The sequence below is a fragment of the Podarcis tiliguerta genome (assembly GCF_965153285.1).
Source record: "Podarcis tiliguerta genome assembly, chromosome: 8".
In the NCBI taxonomy this organism is placed as follows: Eukaryota; Metazoa; Chordata; class Lepidosauria; order Squamata; family Lacertidae; genus Podarcis; species Podarcis tiliguerta.
The window spans coordinates 15,260,000-15,282,539 of NC_139541.1; the positions used below are offsets into that span (position 1 = coordinate 15,260,000).

At 44.4% G+C, this 22,540-nt stretch overlaps 1 protein-coding gene and 1 long non-coding RNA gene across 11 annotated transcripts in view; one reads left to right on the top strand and one right to left on the bottom strand.

Moving 5' to 3' along the window:
* Nucleotides 1-20,105, bottom strand: part of UBE4B (ubiquitination factor E4B) — a 70,799-nt gene extending 50,694 nt beyond the window's left edge. For 2 of the 10 annotated variants that reach the window (XM_083453736.1, XM_083453728.1), the window contains exons 1-2: nucleotides 6,945-6,998; nucleotides 479-665 (exon numbers count right to left, since the gene is read on the bottom strand). In XM_083453736.1, the coding sequence (XP_083309862.1) occupies nucleotides 479-665; nucleotides 6,945-6,983 (226 nt within the window). In that variant the 5' untranslated portion in view covers nucleotides 6,984-6,998. Of the gene's footprint in view, nucleotides 1-478; nucleotides 666-1,021; nucleotides 1,206-6,944; nucleotides 6,999-18,684 lie in introns of those variants that run through there. The other 8 variants (XM_083453729.1, XM_083453738.1, XM_083453733.1 and 5 more) reach the window with 8 other exon arrangements.
* LOC310684009 lies at nucleotides 692-12,107 on the top strand. The gene is made up of 4 exons (XR_014514648.1): nucleotides 692-4,567; nucleotides 4,641-4,749; nucleotides 5,123-7,104; nucleotides 7,468-12,107. It is a non-coding gene; the product is annotated as an uncharacterized lncRNA (long non-coding RNA).
* Nucleotides 20,106-22,540: the final 2,435 nt, after the last annotated feature.

Here is a 22,540-nt window from a genome sequence, read left to right on the forward strand (position 1 = left end):
TAAGGATTTATTCACTATTTTTTTAGTGGCCACTCGGCTATCTGCAACTCAAACCTAGAAAGCCTTACAAGGACCATCCCTGGACTTAACAGTTTAAAGTAAACGGTATAATTTGCTGTCACCAAGAAAGTACCTCGGTGACACTGGGAATGGACAGTTTTCATGGCAAGATGGTGACATTTTATTCAATATACAAATGAAAACAGGTCTTAAAAGAAACTCTCTGAAGCATGTTTACAGATATGGCTATCCTAAGCATCACAACTTGAACTATATTCTTCCCTGTCTGCAACAGGTAAAACAACTTTTGTCTCTGGGACTGTTATACGATGGACATTTGAAAAATTTGTACGGCTTGATAAGAATAATTTATGTTAATGTACAACCTGGTAGCCATTTTGGCGGTGGGGGAAATGTAATATACATAGAAACCAGTAACAGCTATTTCAAGGAAAAGGATTATTAAGTTGTGGCTTACCTGATGCGCCAATGGGAGAGGTAGCTGGGGTCATGCTATGAATGTTTAGCCCAAGGTTATGGGGCGCTCCAGAAGGCGGTGCTGCTGCAGGAGGCCCCGGAGGGTTTTCCCTCTGCGGAGACGTGAGCGGTGTGGTGGGCTGAGAAGATGGCCCGCCGGCGAGCCGGGCAAGGCGCCTCCGACGGATCTGCAATGAAACAAGGGTTAAGCATATTTTTTTTAAAAAAAAATGGCTTAGCAAAATGCTGGTGTATAAATCCTCCAGGGTTCTGACAAGGCAAGAAAAGAGAGCTAAGAATAGAACTGGGATGTATTTCAAGATACACCCAAGCCAGGTCAGGCACAGCTTTCCCATGCCACCTGGAGATGCTAGCTGAAGGAAGGGACTGCAAGCAAGGTATGTTAAGGCCAGAATAATAGGAAGATTGGGAACTGCCATACACCAGGTCAAAGAGTTTGTCCATCTAGTCTAGTATTACCTGTCCCTACTGACAGCAGCTCTCCAGGGTCTCAAGCATAGAGTGTTTTCCCATCACCTCATACCTGGGGTCCCTTTAACTAGAGATGCTAGGGTAGCTTTTTGTGAACTACTAAATGTTCTTGAACCACAACTCCCATAATCCCTGACCACTGCCCATGCTGCCTAAGAATTATGAGAGTTATAGTCCAACAACATCTAGCAGCCCAAGATTGAGAAAGGCTGTGCTAGGGACTGAGCCTGTGACTTTCTGCGTACAAAACAAGCACCCTACAACTAAATTATGACTCTACTTGGTTCTTAGAATCCAGTGAAGTCATTCCTGTGCTCCTGACTGCAGTATTACTCCAAGGTCTGCAGCAATCTGTTGCTGAGGGAAGCTGTTAAGGCAAGACTTTCATTACCTGATGCCCTCCAGATATTTTCCACTACAACTCCATCAGCATCAGCTAGCATGTCCAATTGACAACGATGCCAGCTGGTTTAGCAAAATATGAATGAGCATGGCCTCCCCCAGAGCCTGCATGGACATCACTACTCCTTCTCCCATGCAGCTGGGAAGAAAAGTTCAGAAGCTTTTGCTTTCTCTTTCACTTAACCAGCATTCGTTGTGTTATCTGGACCAACAACATGGTGGCCATTAACTGTTGTTAGTTTAAAACAAGGAAACTTCAAACCATGGCTCCTGTACAGCTCTCAAATAAGCGAGCAGGCTACTAGAAATGTTAATATTAACCATAATCCAGCATAACAGTTTTAAAAAGCGAGTGTGAGAGAAGAATTACATACAACTACTGTACAATCAGAACAAATATGAGAAGCAAGTCAATCCAGACACGGAATACATGGAGCTTGCTTTATTATGCCGCTTGTGTTTTCATTTTGTACTTTTATGTTGTGAACTGAAGAGAGGTATACAAATTTAATAAGTAATAATATTATTAAGCACAGATCCTGGTCACAACAAACTGTGGTTAACCAAAAGACAGAAGCTTTCAAATTCATCCTCCCAGCTGTGTGGAAAGAGGGGAGAGGGTGCACATTATGTTGAGACGAGGCCAGACACATTCACATTTCACCAAATGGTAAGTTTAGCTAGCATAACAACTGAATACAACCATTATCACTGTGACTTTTACATACTGTATTGGCCTGAATATAAGCTTCACTTTCCCCCCCCAAATTCTAACCGTGAAAAGTTATAGTGCGGCTTAAATTCGCGACCTTAAAAAAATTGGCTTTTACGATATCGCTGCTGAAACTGACATACGGTAAAACACAACGGGTGTGAGTGCCTGCAGAATTTTAAGGAAGCGGCTTATATTTGGGTATTGTCTTTTTTTCTTTCTTCCCCTTGAATTTTAAAGCTGCGGCTTGTATTCGGGCCAATACGGTATTACAGACAACAGTCCTGAGGCAGAGAGGGGGATTTGTTTAAGGCCTCCCAGTTTAGTTCATAGCTAGAATGAGATGCAGGCTGGAAACTTCCCAATTCGCAGCCCACCATCTTATTCACAATACAAGCTCTGTTTTCAAGACTGACTACACATTTTAAAATATATTCCCTCCCTCGCCCCCAGTTGTTTGGGAATTACTAGAAATAAATAGAAGGTTCTCCTTCAAGGGCAATATGCTTTCATTCCATTAAGTCATAAAGTTTCTGAACATTCTAGCGATTTACCACCTGGACTTCTATCCTTTCCCCGAGAGATTTCCAAAGAGCATTTTCCCGGAAACTGATACAGAACAACATGTGGAAAACACCATGCGGTGTTCCATTCCCCTGCTCAGATGGGACACTATAATTAGAAGCAGTGCAAGGTTCCCCCTTAAGCAATGAGGTCGATATCATCATCTCTTCTCCTCTTTATCTTCCAGTAAAGCTGCTCTCCATCTTTCAGATCTATAACAAGTTGCATTTTGCAAGCACATTTATGTAGATCATTAATTCACTCAATGTCACACTATACCTCAAAGCAAGCAATTTTTAAAATGCTTCAAATACAAAATTTGTACAGGATTGCTAGTCCAAATTCATCGTTCATGTGAAAGGCCAACATCAAGGGGGGGGGGGACACCCAGCACATGACTAGTGGCAGACTGTTCAAACATGCTAACTGCAAGTAGACACTCAATTAATAAATGCTTGTTGCTGCATTTTCATTGTACACATCGGTTGTTTCCAGAATGATAACACGTTTTTTATATTTGGTTCTGCACAGTGTTCGAAACTCCCATTGTTCTAGGCGCATTTTGCGACAGGGAATTTCATTAGGGCAAGCAGTTTCTGAGCTCTGGGCGCAGTACTGCGCCTAAGATTTCAAATTAAAACTGTAAAGTGGAAAGAAAGGAGGACTTTTTTCTGCCTATCCACTTCCAGCTAATCTTTGAAGACTAGAGAAGAGACCCTCTTAAGAATATTAGGGGGAGTGAGCAGGGGAAGGACTAGACCATGTGAAAATAAACGTAAGATTTTAGCTGCAGCTCGTTCATTTTCAGCTTTGTGTTCTTGTTATAAAAAAGCTTTATGTTCTTGTTATAAAAAAAATTCAATTGTTGCACCCATAACCTAGGTTTAAGGTGCCATTTAGCTCCTAGCTTTCCTATCTCAGTTTCTAACACTGGTTCTGCATGGTGCGAAGCTAATGGTTGATAGCTTTTTTCTTTCCTTTTTGCGCTGCTTCCTGGAGGAGATAAGTGTTCTGTTTACACCACATCAAGTGACCAACAACAATAAGAATTTCAAAAGATACACAGTGAAATACATTCATTTTATTTCACAAGGTATATACCACTTGACTGTAATGAAAACTCAAAAGCGATTAACTTCAGCAGCAGCTAAATTGAAAGGAAGCCCTATTATACACTACGCTCATAGTACGAGGCAAGCTAGTTCTGTTTTGCCAGACAATTGTGATAACTAAATCCTATCAAAAAAAGCTTAATATGTCTACCGGTTGTCTTCCTGCAAAATATCTTCAGAACTTGAATTAACACTTCCAGACCATCACACAAAGCAGGTCAGGATATGCTCTCAGCTAGAGATCCAAAAGGAATCTCAACCTGACAAAAGGCTGCTGCATTATCAGAGGACATGTTCTTCTGAGAAACCTACTGAACATCCAGTGCCCGTTTTCACTGACCTGGATCCAAATTAACTCTGCAAACTCAAGGGAGGCTTGGAATTAGGTTGCTCCAATACTCCCTCCCTGTGCCACCCCCATTCTCAAACCGCAAGGAGACTTACAAGCTATTTGTGACATGACATGTTGTAATGGGAGGGGAGTAATTGGGGTGATCAAACATGTAATTGTTAGAGCGTTCAACTAGGACTTGAGAGACCAGAGTTCAAACCCCAACTCACTGTATGAGACTGGGGTAACGGCTATAATTTGGGGGAAGGGCCATAGCTCAATGGTAGAACAGCTGCTTTGCATGCAGAAGGTCCCAGGTTCAACCCTTGGCATCTCCATGACTGGGACACAAGAAACCAGCCTGAAACCCTGTCCAGCCACTGCCAGTCTATGTGGGAGAGATGGATCAATGGTCTGACTCAGTATAAGGCAGCATCCTAAACGTCCCACTGGTCCTATCTGGCCAACTCCTTCGAAGTAATAATAATAATAATAATAATAATAATAATAATAATAATAATAATTTTTATTTATAGCTCTCTATATACAGAAGTAGCTCTCTATATACAAACAGTCCCTAACTTAAGCTGAGAAAGCATCTCACTTCTCCCAAGTAGGGGTGTACTTGCAAGTGCCAATTGAGAATTGGGAGGTTGCAAGTACAAAGAGACTGGGACGCAGGTGGCGCTGTGGGTAAAAGCCTCAGCGCCTAGGGCTTGCCGATTGAAAGGTCGGCGGTTTGAATCCCCACGGCGGGGTGCGCTCCCGTTGCTCGGTCCCAGCGCCTGCCAACCTAGCAGTTTGAAAGCACCCCCGGGGGCAAGTAGATAAATAGGGACCTCTTACTAGCGGGAAGGTAAACGGCGTTCCGTGTGCGGCTCTGGCTCGCCAGAGCAGCGATGTCACGCTGGCCACGTGACCCGGAAGTGTCTCCGGACAGCGCTGGCCCCCAGCCTCTTGAGTGAGATGGGCGCACAACCCTAGAGTCTGTCAAGACTCGCCCTTACGGGCAGGGGTACCTTTACCTCTAAGTACAAAGAGAAGGAAAGTCCGCTTAAAAAGACATCGCCACCCCCATTTACCACGGTCTTTAAGCATCTTACTTTCCCTGGCTCTGTATCCCCGAAAAAGGAAATTAACTGGGGGTGGCTCTCCATATCTTTCCATGTAGCATTTAGGTCTGAGGAGTGGACAATAGGATTGGATGGAGAAAGAGAAGAACCCAAAACTCCTTCGAACCAGCCCTCTACAGAATATTTATGCCATGTAAAAATCCTAGGAGACAACACCAAGTGCAAGGCCTTGGACAGTAAGCCGTCTGTGGACTATTCCAACCCCTTTAAATGCTGTGGCTATCTGGGCATTACATGGCAAGGTTCAGTCTTTCCTTGTGCATTCAGAAGGCTCTCCGCTTTCTCATTTGACACAGTAATTCCCCATTCCTCACCCGCCCTGTCCCCCTCGTTGCCCACATCTTGTCCTCCTTCCACTTCCAAATTTCTTTTGCTCACACTTCCCCACATGCACAGCAGGGATATTGCCACCGTGGCCTTTTCTGTACAATGCCAGAAGTGTACACTGAGCTGTGTAATAGATGAGCCGCAGCAGCAGATGGTCGATCCTGTCCTCAGCAACGTAGACCATCTCACACATGCTGCAAATTGCTCAGTGGCTCAATCAAGACTCCAACAAAGCCAGCCAAAAGACTTGCGCTTCTTTATTAAAACACCAGCTTTTTATTTAGTGATTCCCATTGTATTATCTGTGGCCTCCCCCCCCCCCATTATTATTACTATTGAATTTATTCCCCACCTTTCACCAGCAGGTTCCTGGGTAGATTACAACTTAATATTCACAATTTAGAACAATTAAAACAGATTAGTGTCACAGGAACAGGGTGGGTCCTGAAAACAAACACCTCAGGTGTCAGAGGGCAGGGCAAGGGGCTGTGGTTCCAGCATATGCCAAAAGCTATATAGTGAAGCCAGACACACTTCTATGGAGAGGGAATTCCACAAATTAGTGTACAACTACCAAGAGTGCCCCCTCTTAACACCCAGTAGGGTCTGTGGGGAGGGAGACTGTCTCAGGACCTAAGTTATTTAGCACTTTAAACACTAATGTGTTTAATTGGGCCCAGAGAAGAACTGGCAACCAATGCAGCTGTCACCAAGGCTCAGGGCAGGTTTCAACTTAATGCATACCATGCTAATAATCTAAGCACACATTCTACTCATGTAAAAACACCAGGCAGGCCCCACAAATAACTCAGAGATGCATTTTAAATACAAGGAAACGTTCTACTCATGTAAAAACACGCTGATTCCTGAACCGTCCACGGGCCGGATTGAGAAGGTGATTGGGCCGCATCCGGCCCCCGAGCCTTAGGTTGCCTACCCCTGATCTAAGTTAAGCTGCCATGTAGCAAGGGAGATCACTGGTCCATTCAACTGAATAGTGTCAACTAGGAAGACTCTCCAGAGGCTCAGGGCCAAAAACAAGGACCCTCTCACTACATAATGTTTTAATTCAGGGGAACCTGTGGCCCTCTCGGGAGCTATTGGACTCCAACCCCCATCAGACAAAGGGATCGGGGTCAATTGTCAGAGGTGATTAATTAAATTTGTACCCCTCCCTTTCCCTGAAAGAATCCCAAGACCGCAAACATCAAAATGTTTTTTAAATAAATACTTAAAATGTTAAAAAATACAATAGCACCTTAAAACATTTAAAAGCAATTGTATAGCCACTAATTTCAAGGTTGTCATGGCCAGTATCTATCAGCCATCAAATGTCTGGATAAACTGATGTCCATTTTTTCCTGAAAGTCTATAATGAAGGAGACAAGACACACCTCACCAGCAAGGGCATTCCACAAGCAGCGAGTCAGCATTGAAGAGAGTCAGTGGCTGCAGCACCAACAGAGCCTCCCCTACCAATTGTGGGGCCTGAGATGGTCAATATTAGGGGAGTCACTCCTTTACGTACTTGGGTCTCAAGCCACTTAGGGCTTTGTAAAGGTAAAGGTAGCCCTGCCCGTATGGGCCAGTCTTGACAGACTCTAGGGTTGTGCGCCCATCTCACTCAAGAGGCCGGGGGCCAGCGCTGTCCGGAGACACTTCCGGGTCACGTGGCCAGCATGACATCGCTGCTCTAGCGAGCCAGAGCCGCACACGGAAATGCCGTTTACCTTCCCGCTAGTAAGCGGTCCCTATTTATCTACTTGCACCCGGGAGTGCTTTCAAACTGCTAGGTTGGCAGGCGCTGGGACCGAGCAACGGGAGCGCACCCCGCCGCGGGGATTCGAACCGCCGACCTTTCGATCGGCGAGCCCTAGGCGCTGAGGCTTTTACCCACAGCGCCACCCGCGTCCCTAGGGCTTTGTACACCAGCACTAAAACCTTGAATTGGGTTTGACAGGTCACTCGGTAGGTAGCCAATGCAGAGCTTTCGGGACCAGTGGCAGATGGTCCCATTTGGATGTAAGCCAACAACATCTCTAAGGTTGTGGGTTCCCCACTTCTGTTTTAACTGGAGATTCTAGGAACTGAACCTGGAACCTTCTGCGGAAGTAAGGAGGCCCTAGCACCATGAACTTCCCAAATACTTGGAACCTTGGCTCTGCATCAGAGCCAAATGGAAGGCAATCAAGTGTTCCAAAGGTTTCCATCATCTCACCTAAAAGTAGGTGTTGCGTAACAGTGAGAGGGACTGAACTACAAACGGGAACTTCCTGGTTGGAATTTTACCTTCCCCCATGAACCCAACAGGTGTCCTTAGGCAAGCTACTTTCAACTTCCATTGTCCCACATACAACAAGGGGCAGTGCTATACATAAATACCTTGTATTATAAGCCATTCCTGAAGCTCACGCATGCTCACATGCAAAGCATGATTTGCACACTAGTGTTTTGACAGTCTGCCACGGTGAGTCTCTGTCTTTGGTTCCAGGCTTCACAACACGTTACGTCAGCTAGGCATGGCCCCCCACTTCTCAGCCTTTCAAAAACTAGTAAACACTTAATATCTAACATATGGGCGGTATATGAAATTAAGGAGAAAAAGCTTCCTGCACATTTGAGGCGTTACAGAAACAAATCACTGAGAAGCAGTAGACCATCTCTCTCTTTCCACCCCTCCCAGGAGTGCTGGCACGATAATGAACATTTCACCACAGTTTCTCTTCACATGATTGGTTTTTCCCCTTCTCTATGCTATTTGTCCTCTTGCTTTTCATTTCCTCCACCTTCCCCCCTTTTCCACTGATGCTGCAGCTGGGAGACTGTAAGCTTCTTGGGGCAAGAGACTGTTCCCTGCCACTCAGACATTTTGAATACATAAATGGTGCCGCAGCACACACATACAAAAACGTGTAGGGTGAAAGCATTTAATGAATCCTAACGAAGAAACATTATGTTCCTAAAGCAGCACTTTTTCAGCAAAAAGGGCCATAGCACAGTAGTAAGAGCATCTGTTTTGCATGTAGAAGGTCCCAGGTTTAATCCTCAACATCACCATTCAGGGCTGGGAGAGATTCCTGCCTGAAATCCTGGAAAGCTGCTGCTAGTTAGTGTAGAGAATACTAAGCTAGATGGACCAACGATCTAACACATATAAAGCCACTTTTATGTTACACCTGAATGCAGTATAATAGAGAAAGTTACCCAAGTACACCCCTCAACTGTTTTTAAACTTTTCACTTTAGGGAATCCTTTCCAGCAGTCAAGTAACAGTACTGTAGACCCAGCCCCTTACGTAAAAAGAGCCCTGCTGGATCAGACCAAGGACCCATCTGGTCCAGCATCCTGTTCTCACAGTGAACAACCAGATACCCCAATGGGAAGCTGGCAAGCAGGACATGAGCTCAACAGCACTCTTTCCCTTGAGATTCCCAGCAAATGATATTATTATAAATTCAATTTATTACCACCTTCCGCCAAACGGCCCTGAGGGAGATTGCACCAGTTTAAAATACAACAAACCAGTGCCACAAGAACAGGGTATTCAGAGACATTCGGCCTCTGACAGTGGAAGTAAAGCATAGACATTGTGGCTAGTTGCCACTGATAGCCCCCTCAGCATCTATGTTCATAAGGCTACAAAGAGGTCCTGATTTGGATAAAAGTGGGCAGGGGTTGGGGGGGCTTGTGTTTTGTGGATTTCAGAGTCCCCCTACTATTTCCCTAATAATTGGGGCATAGCTTTCTACATCAGTATCTGCAGAAGAAATCCCTATGTGTTGCAGAGGATTTCAGGGAGCGTTATTAGGAAAATACTAAATTCACAGAGACCTTTTGGCATGTAGGAATGTACATCCTAAAGCACATTAAACACTCACATGCAACTGCCAATTTTTTGGTTGTGAGTGAGCAAGCTACTGTTTAAGCTTCATCTTCTCAATGAGGACAGACACACAGACACACCACATTTACTTCTAAGGAACCCGCCTCCACCCCGTGTTCTCCAGAAATGAGATTGAAAGCTACTATTCTACAGCACACATTCAGATCCATAAGCTTTCTCCCATGCATATTCAGTAAAGTACTGAGTTTGCTTTTCCAATCATTTCTTCAGTCCCTTCATTCAGCAAATTTGAAGTATGTTCCTCAGGCACAGGTACGAAATGCAGCAATTCGGCTGCGTTGATGAACAGGTTTATTTGACCATTCCCTCATGCTGCAAAAAGGTCCAGTGGATGTGTTTCCTTATTCCCCTGCAGTTGCCTAAGATGCAGATTTATCTACACTTTCTGAAGTAAGAAATCAACTTCCCATTACAGATGTCCCTCTCTAAGGCTGCTTTGAAGTGGTGTCTGTACAGCAGGATATCTTGCCTGCAGAGGGTATCCCAGGGCACGGCCTGACGGTACATGATGCAGCAATTCTGTTGAAGCTAAGCAGGTTTAATTATTACCTGAATAGGAAATCGCCCAAGAATGCTATTGACATCGCCTTGAGTGTGATGGTGGCACTAGATCTTCCAAAACTTCCTAAGCCATGGTTTAAGAAGATATTAACAATTGTTCCTCCTGTCCTCCTCCTGTCACACGCTGGCTTCAGCACAAATGCTTGTATTAAACCAGAATTCCCCATTATATGTGAATGGGCTAAATTCAGATTAATACCAGTTAAATCATGAAATTAAGCCAAGATTTAAGCTAAATCCCCATGCTCAGCCACCACTTCATAAACCACTGCTTGTGAAACCTCACTGTTTGTGAGACCTGGTACAACCAGTGTGGTGCCCTCAAGTCATAATCCACATTATCTGGAGGGTCCAACATTGGCTAGCCCTACCTTAAGATAGTTGTCTGAAAGACACCATTTTGTTTTACACTGCGTACCTAAGGGTCATCGAGGGAAAGAGCCCTAGCTCAGTGGCAGAATATCTGCTTTGCATGCAGAAGGTCCCAGGTAAAATCCCTGGCATCTCCAGGTAGGGCTGAGGAGGGCATTTTGACTGAAACTATGCACTAACAATCAGTGTAGACAAAATTGACCAAGATGGGCCATTGCTCTGACTCAGTATATGGCAGCGTCCTATGGATAAATGTGTCGTGGCTCTGAAATCAGATCTATTGCATGTGATATAGCCCCCCTTCCTGTGTGCAACAAGGCTTTCATCTCTATAGCATGAAGAATAACTACAAGTTTACAAACAAACAAAAAATCCTACCCAACAGCCTGAAGGCAATTATTATTTGCCACAGGTAAGGGTCAGTTTCCATGCCTGGTGTCCTGTGCATGAGTGGGATTCAAAACAAGATACCATACCAGGTTAGGAGACAGAATGAATCCTTACTCAAGCAACAGCAAAGCCAGCCAGCAAACTATCTGGATTCTTTTTAAAGCAAAGTTGCACTGAGAGAAAAGGGGGATGGGGACTTTACAGAAACTTTATTAATGCTTTAAAAGGTCAAGTCCTTGTCATAAATCAAATTCTATATATTGTATAACCTGGCTTGATTACACAGCATTTCTGGTGCCAATGGCTTACATTAACAGTGATATAATCAGGCTTAAACCAAGTGGCTTAAGCTAAAATATGTCAAAAGTCCTCATCACCTGAATGCAATTGGCCTATTATTCCAGTGACAATTAACATACTTCCAAACTAAGTGTCTCGCCTCTTTAGCATTACCATCAGTGTCTCCCAGTGTCTGCTGACTGTAGTCCTTCCTTAGTCATTCCCAGCTCACAAGTACACCCTAGCCACTGGCATCACACACATCCCTAAATTCCTATTGCAACATCAAAGGATTGCTAAATCATTACCTTCAACACGCAAAACAACATTGTGATGTTTTGGAATATACTGGGTGACTTTGCATAAAGATGTCAGTTGTTGCAATATGATCTCCACAGATGGCACAGAGCATGTAAGCGACACAGACACACACACACCAACAGAGAAAAGGGATCATAAATGTTGCAGCTCATTGATATAGTAGGATTCCATAAACTTATCACTGTTGTTGTTTTTAAAAAATACATTTCCACAGAGATTACGCAGCTGAGGTATATGCTAGTAGGCTTGTTTTACAAATGAGTTCTTGATTTGCAGATTTGCATTGATATGTCACCACCTCATTATTAAAGGTATTACAGGTTTTGTAAAATACAGGAATTCCTTTAAAGGAACAGGAGTCTGCAAGGGTATGGGAATGGGAGATTAATGACAGATAAAAGGAAGGACTTTGTCGCGCAGTTTCAGGTAGTTAAACTGTTGAATTCTCTACTACAAGGAGGTAGTGATGGCCATCAACTTGGACAGCTTTGTAATGGATGAAACGTCTTTATGGAGGGTCAGGCTCTCCGTTGCTTCTCGTCCTTATGGTGATATGCTACCTCTAGGAGCAGAGGTGTTGTGCTTCTGGATACCTGTGCTGGGGTACAAGAGCGAGAGCAGTGACTGCCCTCATGTCCTGTGCATGGGCTTTCTGTTGGCCATGGTGGGAACCAGAATATTGGACCAGGCAGCCCTTTGGTCAGATGAAGCAGGGCTCTTCTTAAGTTCCTATTTACCGTATTTTTCGCTCTATAAGACGCAACAGACCACAAGACGCACCTAGTTTTTGGAGGAGGAAAACAAGAAAAAAAATATTCTGAATCTCAGAAGCCAGAACAGCAAGAGGGATCGCTGTGCAGTGAAAGCAGCAATCCCTCTTGCTGTTCTGGCTTCTGTGATAGCTGCGCAGCCTGCATTTGCTCCATAAGACGCGCACACATTTCCCCTTCCTTTTTAGGAGGGGAAAAGTGAGTCTTATAGAGCAAAAAATATGGTAGTTTCACTGGATAACTCCCCCCCCCCCAATTTTCAAGTATTACGATAGAAGGATTTCTCTCCACCCACTTTCTCTTCATGATACAAAATTCTATACACCTCTATCATGTCTCCCTTTTACTTGACTTTCCCTAGGCTTTTATCCTCTTGACTCCAGCCCCTCGATCATTCTGGCTCCCTTAGTGTAACTCTACAATATATTTTTGAAATGCAGCAACTAGAACTATAAACAGTATTCCAAGAATGGTTGCACTACTAGTTTGTATAAAATCATTACAGCAATGGCAGTTTTCAATCCCCCTTCCTAATGATCCCCAACAAGAAATTTGCATTTTTCAGCATTACCGCAGTCTGAGTGGCTGTTTCTAGTGAGCTGTCCACCATGACCCCACAATCCCTTTCATGGATAGTAAGACCCCATCAGCTTATATAGATGATGGTGGGGCTTGCCCCAATTATGCATCCCTTCACACCTACCTACACTGAACCCATTTGCCAATTTATTCTCCTTTCACCCAGCTTGGGAAGAGTCTTTTGGAGCACTTCACAATGGGAAATGGGGGTACAGTGGTACCTCTGGATGTGAACGGGATCCGTTCGCATCCTGAAGTGAACGTAACACACGACTGCACATCTGCACGTGCCACGTTTCACCGCTTCCGCGCATGAAAGTGATGTCATTTTGAGTGTCTGCGCATGCGGCAAAACCCGAAAACGCTCAACCTGAAGCGTATTCATCCCGAGGTATGACTGTATAGACCATAGTTCCAGGAAGCCCTACAAGACATCTATCAACCAAACAAGGATCCCATTTGGTGACACCACTTTTACATAGTTATCATTATCCCGCTCTTCACCCTAAGGTCCCAGGAAGGGTTACAACAATTTAAAATGCAACATTAAAAGAGTTTTTAAAATTACAACTAAAAATACAATCACAAAAGCAGGAGTTGTTCCTGAAAATATACATCTTAGATGCCAAAGGCCCTAAAGAGTTGCATCTTCAGCATTCATCAAAAACTGTACATTGAAGTTGCCAGCTGCATCTTTGTGAAGAGGTAGTTCCACAACTTAGGGGCTGCCACAGAGAAGGCCTCTCCCAGGCTGCTGCCACCACTGCTTCTGAAGGCAGCAAAACCACAAAAGAGCCCCATCCCCCATGAACTTTGCACCTGAGAAGATCTGTAGGGAAGGAGGTGGTCTTTCAGGTATTGGGGGTCTGAATCATTTAGGGCTTTAAACACTAATGTGAAAACCTTGAACTGAATCCAGAAATGAACCCAAAAAGTATGCAAATGGATTGCCACAACAATGAAGACAAGAAACACATTTTTTTAAACTGGGGAGAAAAACTTGATTCCCAAGATTCTACATCAGCTCAAAAAATGATACATGGTGTGACCTAAATGGCAAATAGTCTGGACCTAAAACCATGCCTAACAGATGCTCATCATAGACATACTTCAGAAAAATGAATGCCAAAGCTCGACAGGGAAATTTACTCTACTGCCCTGACAATTATCTTTCAATGTAACCTATAGGGAAACATTCAAATTCTAAGCACTACAGGGAACCCAAATAAAGATCCATATTTGGCATGTAAAAGCAGACTTGCCACTAATTTGCTCATATGATATAGCAGGCCACCAAGGGGCTGTCTTATTGCAACCCCACATACACCTGCACAAAGCAAACCCAAGCGTCCAGACATTTTGGTTTTGTTTAGTAGCCAAATATTGTTTCTACTAGCCAATGAAGTTTAACTTTCCAACTACTTCTCCAGTGCATGTCATATGAACACAGGAAGCTACCTTATACCAAGTCAGACTATTGATCCATCTAATTCAGCAGTGTCTATCTATTCTATACTGACTCCTCCAGCCCTAACTGGAGATGCCAGGAATTGAACCTGGGACTTTCTGTGTTCAAACCACACATTTTACCATTACCATGGCCCCCATTTGCACTCATTCCCTAGAAAGGTTTTACTGGAAAAGTGGGGTGGGAGTTGTGTATTTCTCATTGCCACTGGAAATCCCGTAAGTAGATAACACATACAGTGGTGCCTCGCAAGACGAAAAGAATCCGTTCCACGAGACTTTACGTCTTGCGGTTTTTTCGTCTTGTGAAGCAAGCCCATTAGCGGATTAGCGCTATTAGCAGTTTAAGGGCTATTAACGGCTATTAAAGGCTTAAGGCATTAGCGGATTAGCTGCTAAAAGGCTATTAGCATCTTAGTGCTTTAGAAAAAGGGGTTGGGGAGCGGGAAAAAACCTCAAAAATCGCAAGACATTTTCGTCTTGCGAAGCAAGCCCATAGAGAAATTTGTCCTGCGAAGCACCTCTGAAAACGGAAAACCCTTTCGTCTTGCGGGTTTTCCGACTTGCGAGGCATTCGTCTTGCGGGGCACCACTGTAGTTTCAAGCCTCCAAACTGCTGCCCTCTATGAATATTCAAGGAACCAATAAAGGTATTTCACAAAAAGGGCTGAATTTAGATGTCATGTTAGCATTCTCCAAACCAAAGTTCGAAAGACTGAAAATGTGGCATGGTCCCACTTACATCTTCCTCCCCTCTCTCTAACCCAGATTGCCTTCAAACCAAGTCTGCTCAATTCTAACATCAAGCGAAACTAAGATAAGACTAGAATTAATTCTGTGGTCAGTGTGCTGCTACTCCATATTAGCAGCCCATTCTTTGTTACTTGAATTTTAGTGCAAGCCCATGTCTGTGTACAGTGGTACCTTGGGTTAAGTACTTAATTCGTTCCGGAGGTCCGTTTTTAACCTGGAACTGTTCTTAACCTGAAGCACCACTTTAGCTAATGGGGCCTCCTGCTGTCGCTGCTCTGCCAGAGCACGATTTCTGTTCTCATCCTAAAACAAAGTTCTTAACCTGAAGCACTATTTTTGCGTTAGCAGAGTCTGTAACCTGAAGCGTTTGTAACTTGAAGCGTATGTAACCCGAGGTACCACTGTACTTGGAAATATGTTCCATTGGACACAGCTGGTGAGAATTTGCAGTCTGAACAATTCAGGCCATGTCCCATGATGTTCCATCAGTTACAAACTTTATTCATGAAAAGCAGTCCCTTTTATATTATTATTTACTCTGTCTCTCCTTTATTGTAACGCAGACAGCATGGGAATAGCCTGTCCGCGGGTTGCGGTGGAGAGTTTTACTGTACGCACCAGCTACCAAATTCAAGCCTATGAAAAGAGGCAGGAACCTGTTTGGGGTGCAGTAAAAGCAGTGCTTTTTCATGGTGGTTCCAAAATTATGGAATTCACTCCTACTTACAGTCAGGAACACACAGAATCTTCCTCATTCAGAAAGGAGTAAAGACCTTATTTCACTGTGCCTTTTCTATTTTAATTATACCTGACACTTCCAGAGTTTTGACAGTGCCACTATTTCATATGTTTCCCTTATTTTTGTCATCATTAACTTCAGTTTTAAATAAACTGGTTTTTTTTAGTTTTATTGTGAGCTACCTTGAAAAAAAATGGTAAAAAGCAGGAACTAGTAAATGCTATGCTCATCTTTAAAGCCGTGAAGAGCTCAGGACTCAAACACTTGAAGGAGTACCTCTCCTTATAACCAGCCTGCCCATGTCTTGAGACTTTTGGTGGAAGCACATGTCCATATTCCACCATTAGAAACTCACTATGTAATGATATGGAATAATTCCTTCTCCATGGTGAGGCACCATCTGTGGAATGCTGTTCTTTGATATGCATGACTGGCACTAAAGTTATCAGTCCAGTGCTGATAACAAGACTTATTTATGTGCTCTGGCATTTTCAGTTTCCCACCATATTCTCTTGACCACAATTTCCAAGCCAATTAGTTTCTGAGCCCAATTCAAAGTGCTGGTTTTTACTTATGAAGCCTTACATGGCTCAGGACCACAACACCTCAAGGACCACCTCTCTCCCTATGAACCGACCCAGACTCTGCAATCATCATCTGAGACTCTTCTTCCTGTGCCTTATCCACAAGAGATCACAATAATGGGCCTTTTTTGCAGTGGTTCCCCATTTGTGGAATGCTCTCCCCAGGCAGGTTCAGGGGTCCTCAAATGAAGGGCGGTATAGAAATGTATAAAATAACAAGGTAAAGGTAAAGGGACCCCTGACCATTAGGTCCAGTCGTAACCAACTCTGGGGTTGTGGCGCTCATCTTGCTTTATTGGCAGAGGGAGCCGGCATATAGCTTCCAGGTCATCTGGCCAGCATGACTAAGCCACTTCTGGCGAACCAGAGAAGCACACGGAAACGCCATTTACCATCCCACCAGAGCGGTACCTATTTATCTACTTTCACTTTGACGAGCTTTCGAACTGCTAATAAAATAACAAATGAATAAATAAAATTCTTTTAACTTATTTTATTAGTGTATTTTTAAATTGTCACAACTTGCCCTGGAACCTCAAAGCATGGTACAGGGAAGAAATCTAATAAATAACTGTAATAACTGCTTAAACCAGTGGTGTCCAAACTTTTTTCAAAGAGGGCCAGATTTGATGAAGTGAAAGGCCATGAGGGCCGACCAAGGGGCCAACCAAAGTTGTTGAGCTGGTTTTTTTTTTAGGATTGAAGTTGAGGCTTTTTTAGGATTCTACCCCAGGGAATAAGCTGCGGAAGGGACCAGATTAAACCGAACAGCGGGCCAGATTATGCCCTTGAAATGGACTTTGGACATGCTTGGCTTAAAATATTCAGTTGTTTTTAGGTACTTTCTTTGTCTGAAGGCGTTTCTACTCCACCTTCTTGCTTCTTTTAAATGATTTGAAGATTTTGTATTCACTATTTTGATCCAGTATTTCTGTGCATGAAGGGCAGCTTAAAAGCTGTTTTAAAATAAAAAAATAAGACAGATTACTCACATGGGAAAAGCCTGCTTCATGGCAAGTTATGAAAGCATCCAAGCTAGCTTCTCAAAGTATTTTCACCTACACCAAAACTACAATATTAAAAAAGCTCACATGGCATTAACTTGGGCCAATGTACTACCAATGTGTCAAAGTGTGCAGAAAGAGCTTGCTAGTATAAAGCAACTGATTAAGTAGCTGAGAATGCTTTTGCAATGAATAAGATCCAAAAATCCTTTGTTTTTTGTTTAAAAAAGCAACAAAATACCACCCTGGCAGAAGGGGTAAGGATGGAGGGGGAGAGAGAGAGAGATCATGAAAGACTAGAATTAAACAAGATGAAAATATCAATGTGTAAATAGAAAAGATTCCCTCATTGTGATTATTTTTTGAAGTTTAAATTGTTTTTGTTTAAACTTCACAATTAAGTCTGAATAAAACACAGGACATCCTCTTAGTAAGACAGGAAGTACTCTCAAGAAACACCTCACCAGGACAGTATCCAACAACCCTGGAATCATTCCATAAGCAATCATACTAGCACCTCTCGCACTGTGGGTTCCCACCTGAAAAAACTTACAACTCTGAATTTGAAACCAAAGCTTTAAATAGAAGCCTAACATCTACATGCTTCTGTTGAGGAGACCTGTTGTGTGTCCTCACATACACCTTTCTTTCATAGACAACTTGGACAAAGGAGAAGTCCAAAACGTTATCTGAACAAAGACCTAAAAATGGCCCTGGTAGTATGCCACCCCAATGGGAAAATAGCTATCTATCCCTCAGTATCAAATAATGTAAATTGAAAAGTTCCCTTTAAGCACAAAGTACTGTCAAGCTTTAGACATTCAATAAACCAAAACACACTTTTAAAAAGTTTCTCCAAGTAAGAAAAATGTGTTACTCAACATAGGTGAATACTCAACTAAAAAGAAGGGATTAAAAACAACCCCACCCTCTATATAATTGCAGACTTAAGGAGGGTGAGGTGTGTCCAAAAAGTGGCGGGGAGAAAATGCAAGACCATTATATTACTAGTGCATTTATCCAAAATAGCAAAACTAATCAGTTATCATTTACTACGTTTATATCCAGAGGCATTCTAGCACTCTAGCTGGGGAATCAAAACTCCTGCCCAAACATATAGTTCCCCTCTCGCCATTTTATCTCCACAACACCACTGCAAGGTAGGTTAGGCAAACAGACAAGCGACTGGCCCAAGGTCACCCAGCAAGTTTCATAGCTAAGAGATGACTTGAACTTTGGTCTCCAAAGACCAATACACATACAAATTTATTCACTTTGCATAAATAGTGGGACTCCACAAATCCCCATGGCAAACCCCCTTCAGTAGAACCATTTACCTGTAGGATACATCCTGGTGCCCAGCCTCCCTTCCCACAACATCCACTGTTCAGTCAACAATCCCCAAACTCACCTCATCAGCGCTCAGCTCCTCCATTGTTTTCCTCTTAATGGTGAAAGGAGTTTGGGGGAAGGGGAGCTCTGTACTTCCCTTGAGGGGCGTGCTTGTGGGAGAGAGAGTCTTTAAGGGAAATCCTGTCGTGCTGCCTCTTTCCCTAGGGACGTTTCAGAATTGCATAGTCAGAGGTAAAGACCACCACCACAGAATATACTTCCCCTGTTCTTGGGCAGAGGCTGTTTGTCTCTGGTTTGCTAGTCAACTAAATGATTATGAACGCACGCATAAGCCACTCCTATCTAAACCTCCAGGCCTTACCCCTTCCTGTACCTGAAGCTATCTCCGCTGTAGCCCCAGCTTTAAAAGCCTCCCTCCACAGGCACCCCAAGCTGCCGATAACCCCCTAGGATCCTAGCTCCTGCTTCCTGCCTTGGGTCCCACTGACCTTTTTTCTCCACACTCCAGGCGCCCCAGATGGCCTACCAAGCAGCCTCCGACCGAAACCTCGCTGCTCACAGTCCCCCAGTTGTCCTAAAGCCTCAGTGGCACCCTGCCGCCTGTTATGGACCTTCCTACAAACCCTGAAAGCTCCCCAGGTCAGCAAGACACCGCCTCGTATCACAAGAGGCTCCTATTGCTCACCGTCCACCAAACACGGCAGAGAGCCTTCCGCTTGCTCACTACCCCCAGTTCCCAATCGCAGGCTTCCTTCCGTATACCCAGGAAACCCTATTAGTCCCATATATACACATAAGATAGGTCCCGCTCTTTCTCCCTCTGCTAGAAGCCCTAAGCTGCTTGCTGACTCCTATACAGTATATTCAATATATAGATATATGAATACAGCGCCCTGCCACCAGCTATATATCACAACAATCTCCCCTTAATCGGCTGCCTAACCTGAAGCCCCAGTTTAGCCAGCTGCCTCCCTTTCGGCTCGCACGCGGCCCCAGCTTAAGCCACCTTCTCTTCCACCTCAGCCCCTTGAATTCTCCAGGTGCCTGGCTTGGCTGGGGCTGCAGAGAAAAGGAGGCAGTGTGGAAGGAGGGTGGTGGTGGGGAAAGCCCGCGCCAATGACTGGCCTTACACCTCTCGGCAAGCCACCAACACACTCCCCTCAGAGCTGCCCCCTCACACTCTTCTCCCTCAGCTGCTGCAGACGCTGCTTCTGCCTCCCTACACAGAGATTATTCATCAAAACAAGGAGGCAGCGGCGGCCATCTTGGCGTCGGATCACGTGACCTCTCCCCTCCTCTCCCTCGCGCGCGCGCTCTCTCTCTCTCTTTCCTCCAGGCGGTTCTCCGCACGCCTCTTTGCGTACGGCTGCAAGATAGCCAGCCAACCAGAGCTTACGCGTCCGTGCGTCCCTTCGCTCGCGCGCTTTAAGTGCGGGAGGCCAAAGAGAGAGGAGGCTCCTCCCACCAACCAGCCCAACGAGCGCAGGGAAGGCGCCCAATCGCGGAGCAGAGAGGGAGGTGCAATGAGAAAGAGGCTCCGCCTTCTCCCGCCCAGCAGTCCACGCGCTGCGGATGACACGCCTCCTCCTCCTCGCACCCGCGCCGCCGCCGCTCCACCCTTCATCGTCTTTCGGTCACAGGCCGAAGCGTCCCCGCGTGCGCCCTGGTACTGACCAATGAGAAGAGGGAAGGGGAGGCCTCCGCCGCTTGCCCGCGCCCAATCACTGTCACCTACTACAAGATGCTAAGCTCGGGGTGGGAGGGACTAAAGCGGGAGGTGGGGCCTGTTTGGTTGCGCCTTAGCAACAGGGGCGGGGCAGGCGCGAAAATGCTGCGATGAATGGCGTGGGGGAAAAGCTTTTGCTGAGGCGGGAAAGAGAGCTGGGGGAGGGGCTGTCTTATGCAAACGGAGAGCGAGATGACTCGAAACTCTTCATTTACTTGAATAACAATGTATTATTTGGATAATTATGCACGTTAACAAGCCGAAATAAAAAATAAAAATTACAGCAAAATTGGAATAACTTGGTAATAAAAGCCGTGAAGACCCCAGTAGTCCTTTTATTTTTGTTTCCCGTGTCTTAGATGAGGGGGAACGCTTTCACACTCTGTTCCATCTATGCTTCCAATAGTGGATATTTAACAAATCAATATTTCAGTCCTTGTTTTCTTTTGCCCGGGGGGCGGGGGGAGATCATCCTGAGGCGCGCTTGAGGGGTGGCGATGTGGTGCAATATTGTCTGATTCGAGTCCCGTGAGGTTTCCATACTACAAAAGCTATTCATACATGCACAATTTTGTTTGCTGCTTTTCCATGGGTGAAACCACGCCTATGGTAGCTCACAACATGGGGGGGGGGGTGGAATACGCAGTTACAAACAACGAAAGTAGTCATAAGCAACAGAAAGAGTACAGTAAAGGAGCTTGTTTGAACCTTTAAAGGTTCCTTGTCTGCCTTGGTAGTTCAGTTTGTAGTGCAGGAGATTCTTAATCTGAGCGTTGTAGGTTCAAGCCCCATATTGAGCAAAAGATTCTTGCATTGCAGCAGGTTGGACTAGATGACCCTTGTGATCCTAACCGCTGGGAGCTGGCAGGGAGAAACCCATGACATCTTGGAGTAAAATAGGTTTAATAATATAAACCCTGAGAATAAGCCAGCAACAGCCACAGGGTGAAAAGGCCTTATCAACTGTGGTACCCACATCTCTTCATCCCTGATCCCAGAGAAGGTTGCCTGACACTCATTTCATCATGTGAAGACCTTTTTCCTTGACCCCAAGCTTTTAAAAATGTGATTTGGATTGCTTTTAACCTGCCACTCCCCCCCCCCCATTGTTTTATGCCCTTGTCATGTTATTTGGTTTTTTGTTTTCATTATTCACTTAATAGGCAGAAAGAAACAGTGAACCAGCTTAAGAGTGGGGGAATGTGCTGCCGAATGACAGGACATGTATACAGTACTTAAATAAAAAACAGGACTTTGCTCTGTGCCAAGGGGGTAAAAACCTAAAGGGTCTGAGAGGCAACTTGAACACTAAGGGTAATACCACACTAAGTTATAGTCAAAGTACACCCGTTGAAACTAATGGACCTAAATTACTCATATTCATTATTGTCAATGGTTTTACTGTGAGCAACACTAGCACTAAATAAAACCTCAATTATTGGAGTGCTTATGTACATCAGTTCAACTCTGTCAATTACTCTGCAACTAGATAAGTCTGTACAGTATAGTGCCTAATTTATCTGGAGGAAAATTAATTGGACAGTTTTTACATGGAGGCACATTCAGTCAGGTCATATAGTAGTCCAAAACCGATTTTATCATCTGTTAATATGGGGTGATGGTACCTTTCTTCTATAAAGGGCCATTGACCCACAGGAAAAGCCAGCACACTATCACTCAATGTGAATTAAGCCAATGGTGCCCTCTGATGTTTACTGGAATACAAACATCTTTATTAGTTGCTGCAGCCTTGTGTGCTGGATCAGTGCTTATGTACACGTCAAAACAAACCCCACCCTTGCATATGAGTGTTTTTTTAATACCTGATTTAAAAGACAAACAAACGGAAACTTCTTTCTCTCAAAGCAAAATGGGGGGGGATGAAGTCAAAGACCTGCTCTTCTGCTATAAAAATAATGCAAAGACTTAAGCTGCTTGTTAGTTTAAGGAAGGTTCTTCAAGGTAGTCTGCACAACTCATCTGCTCACAAGACTTACAAAAATCTCTAGCCGAGTGTCTTTCCATAACGTAGCAGAGGTGCCACCTAATGGTGAGGACTCTGAACTGTGGGGTTTTTCCTTCCTCTAAGAGGCTGTGGTCACATTCACACTATACTTTTAAAGCACACCGCCTCCCCTAAAAAATATTAGGAGATCTATGAGGGGGAAGCTACAGCTCCCAACACTCG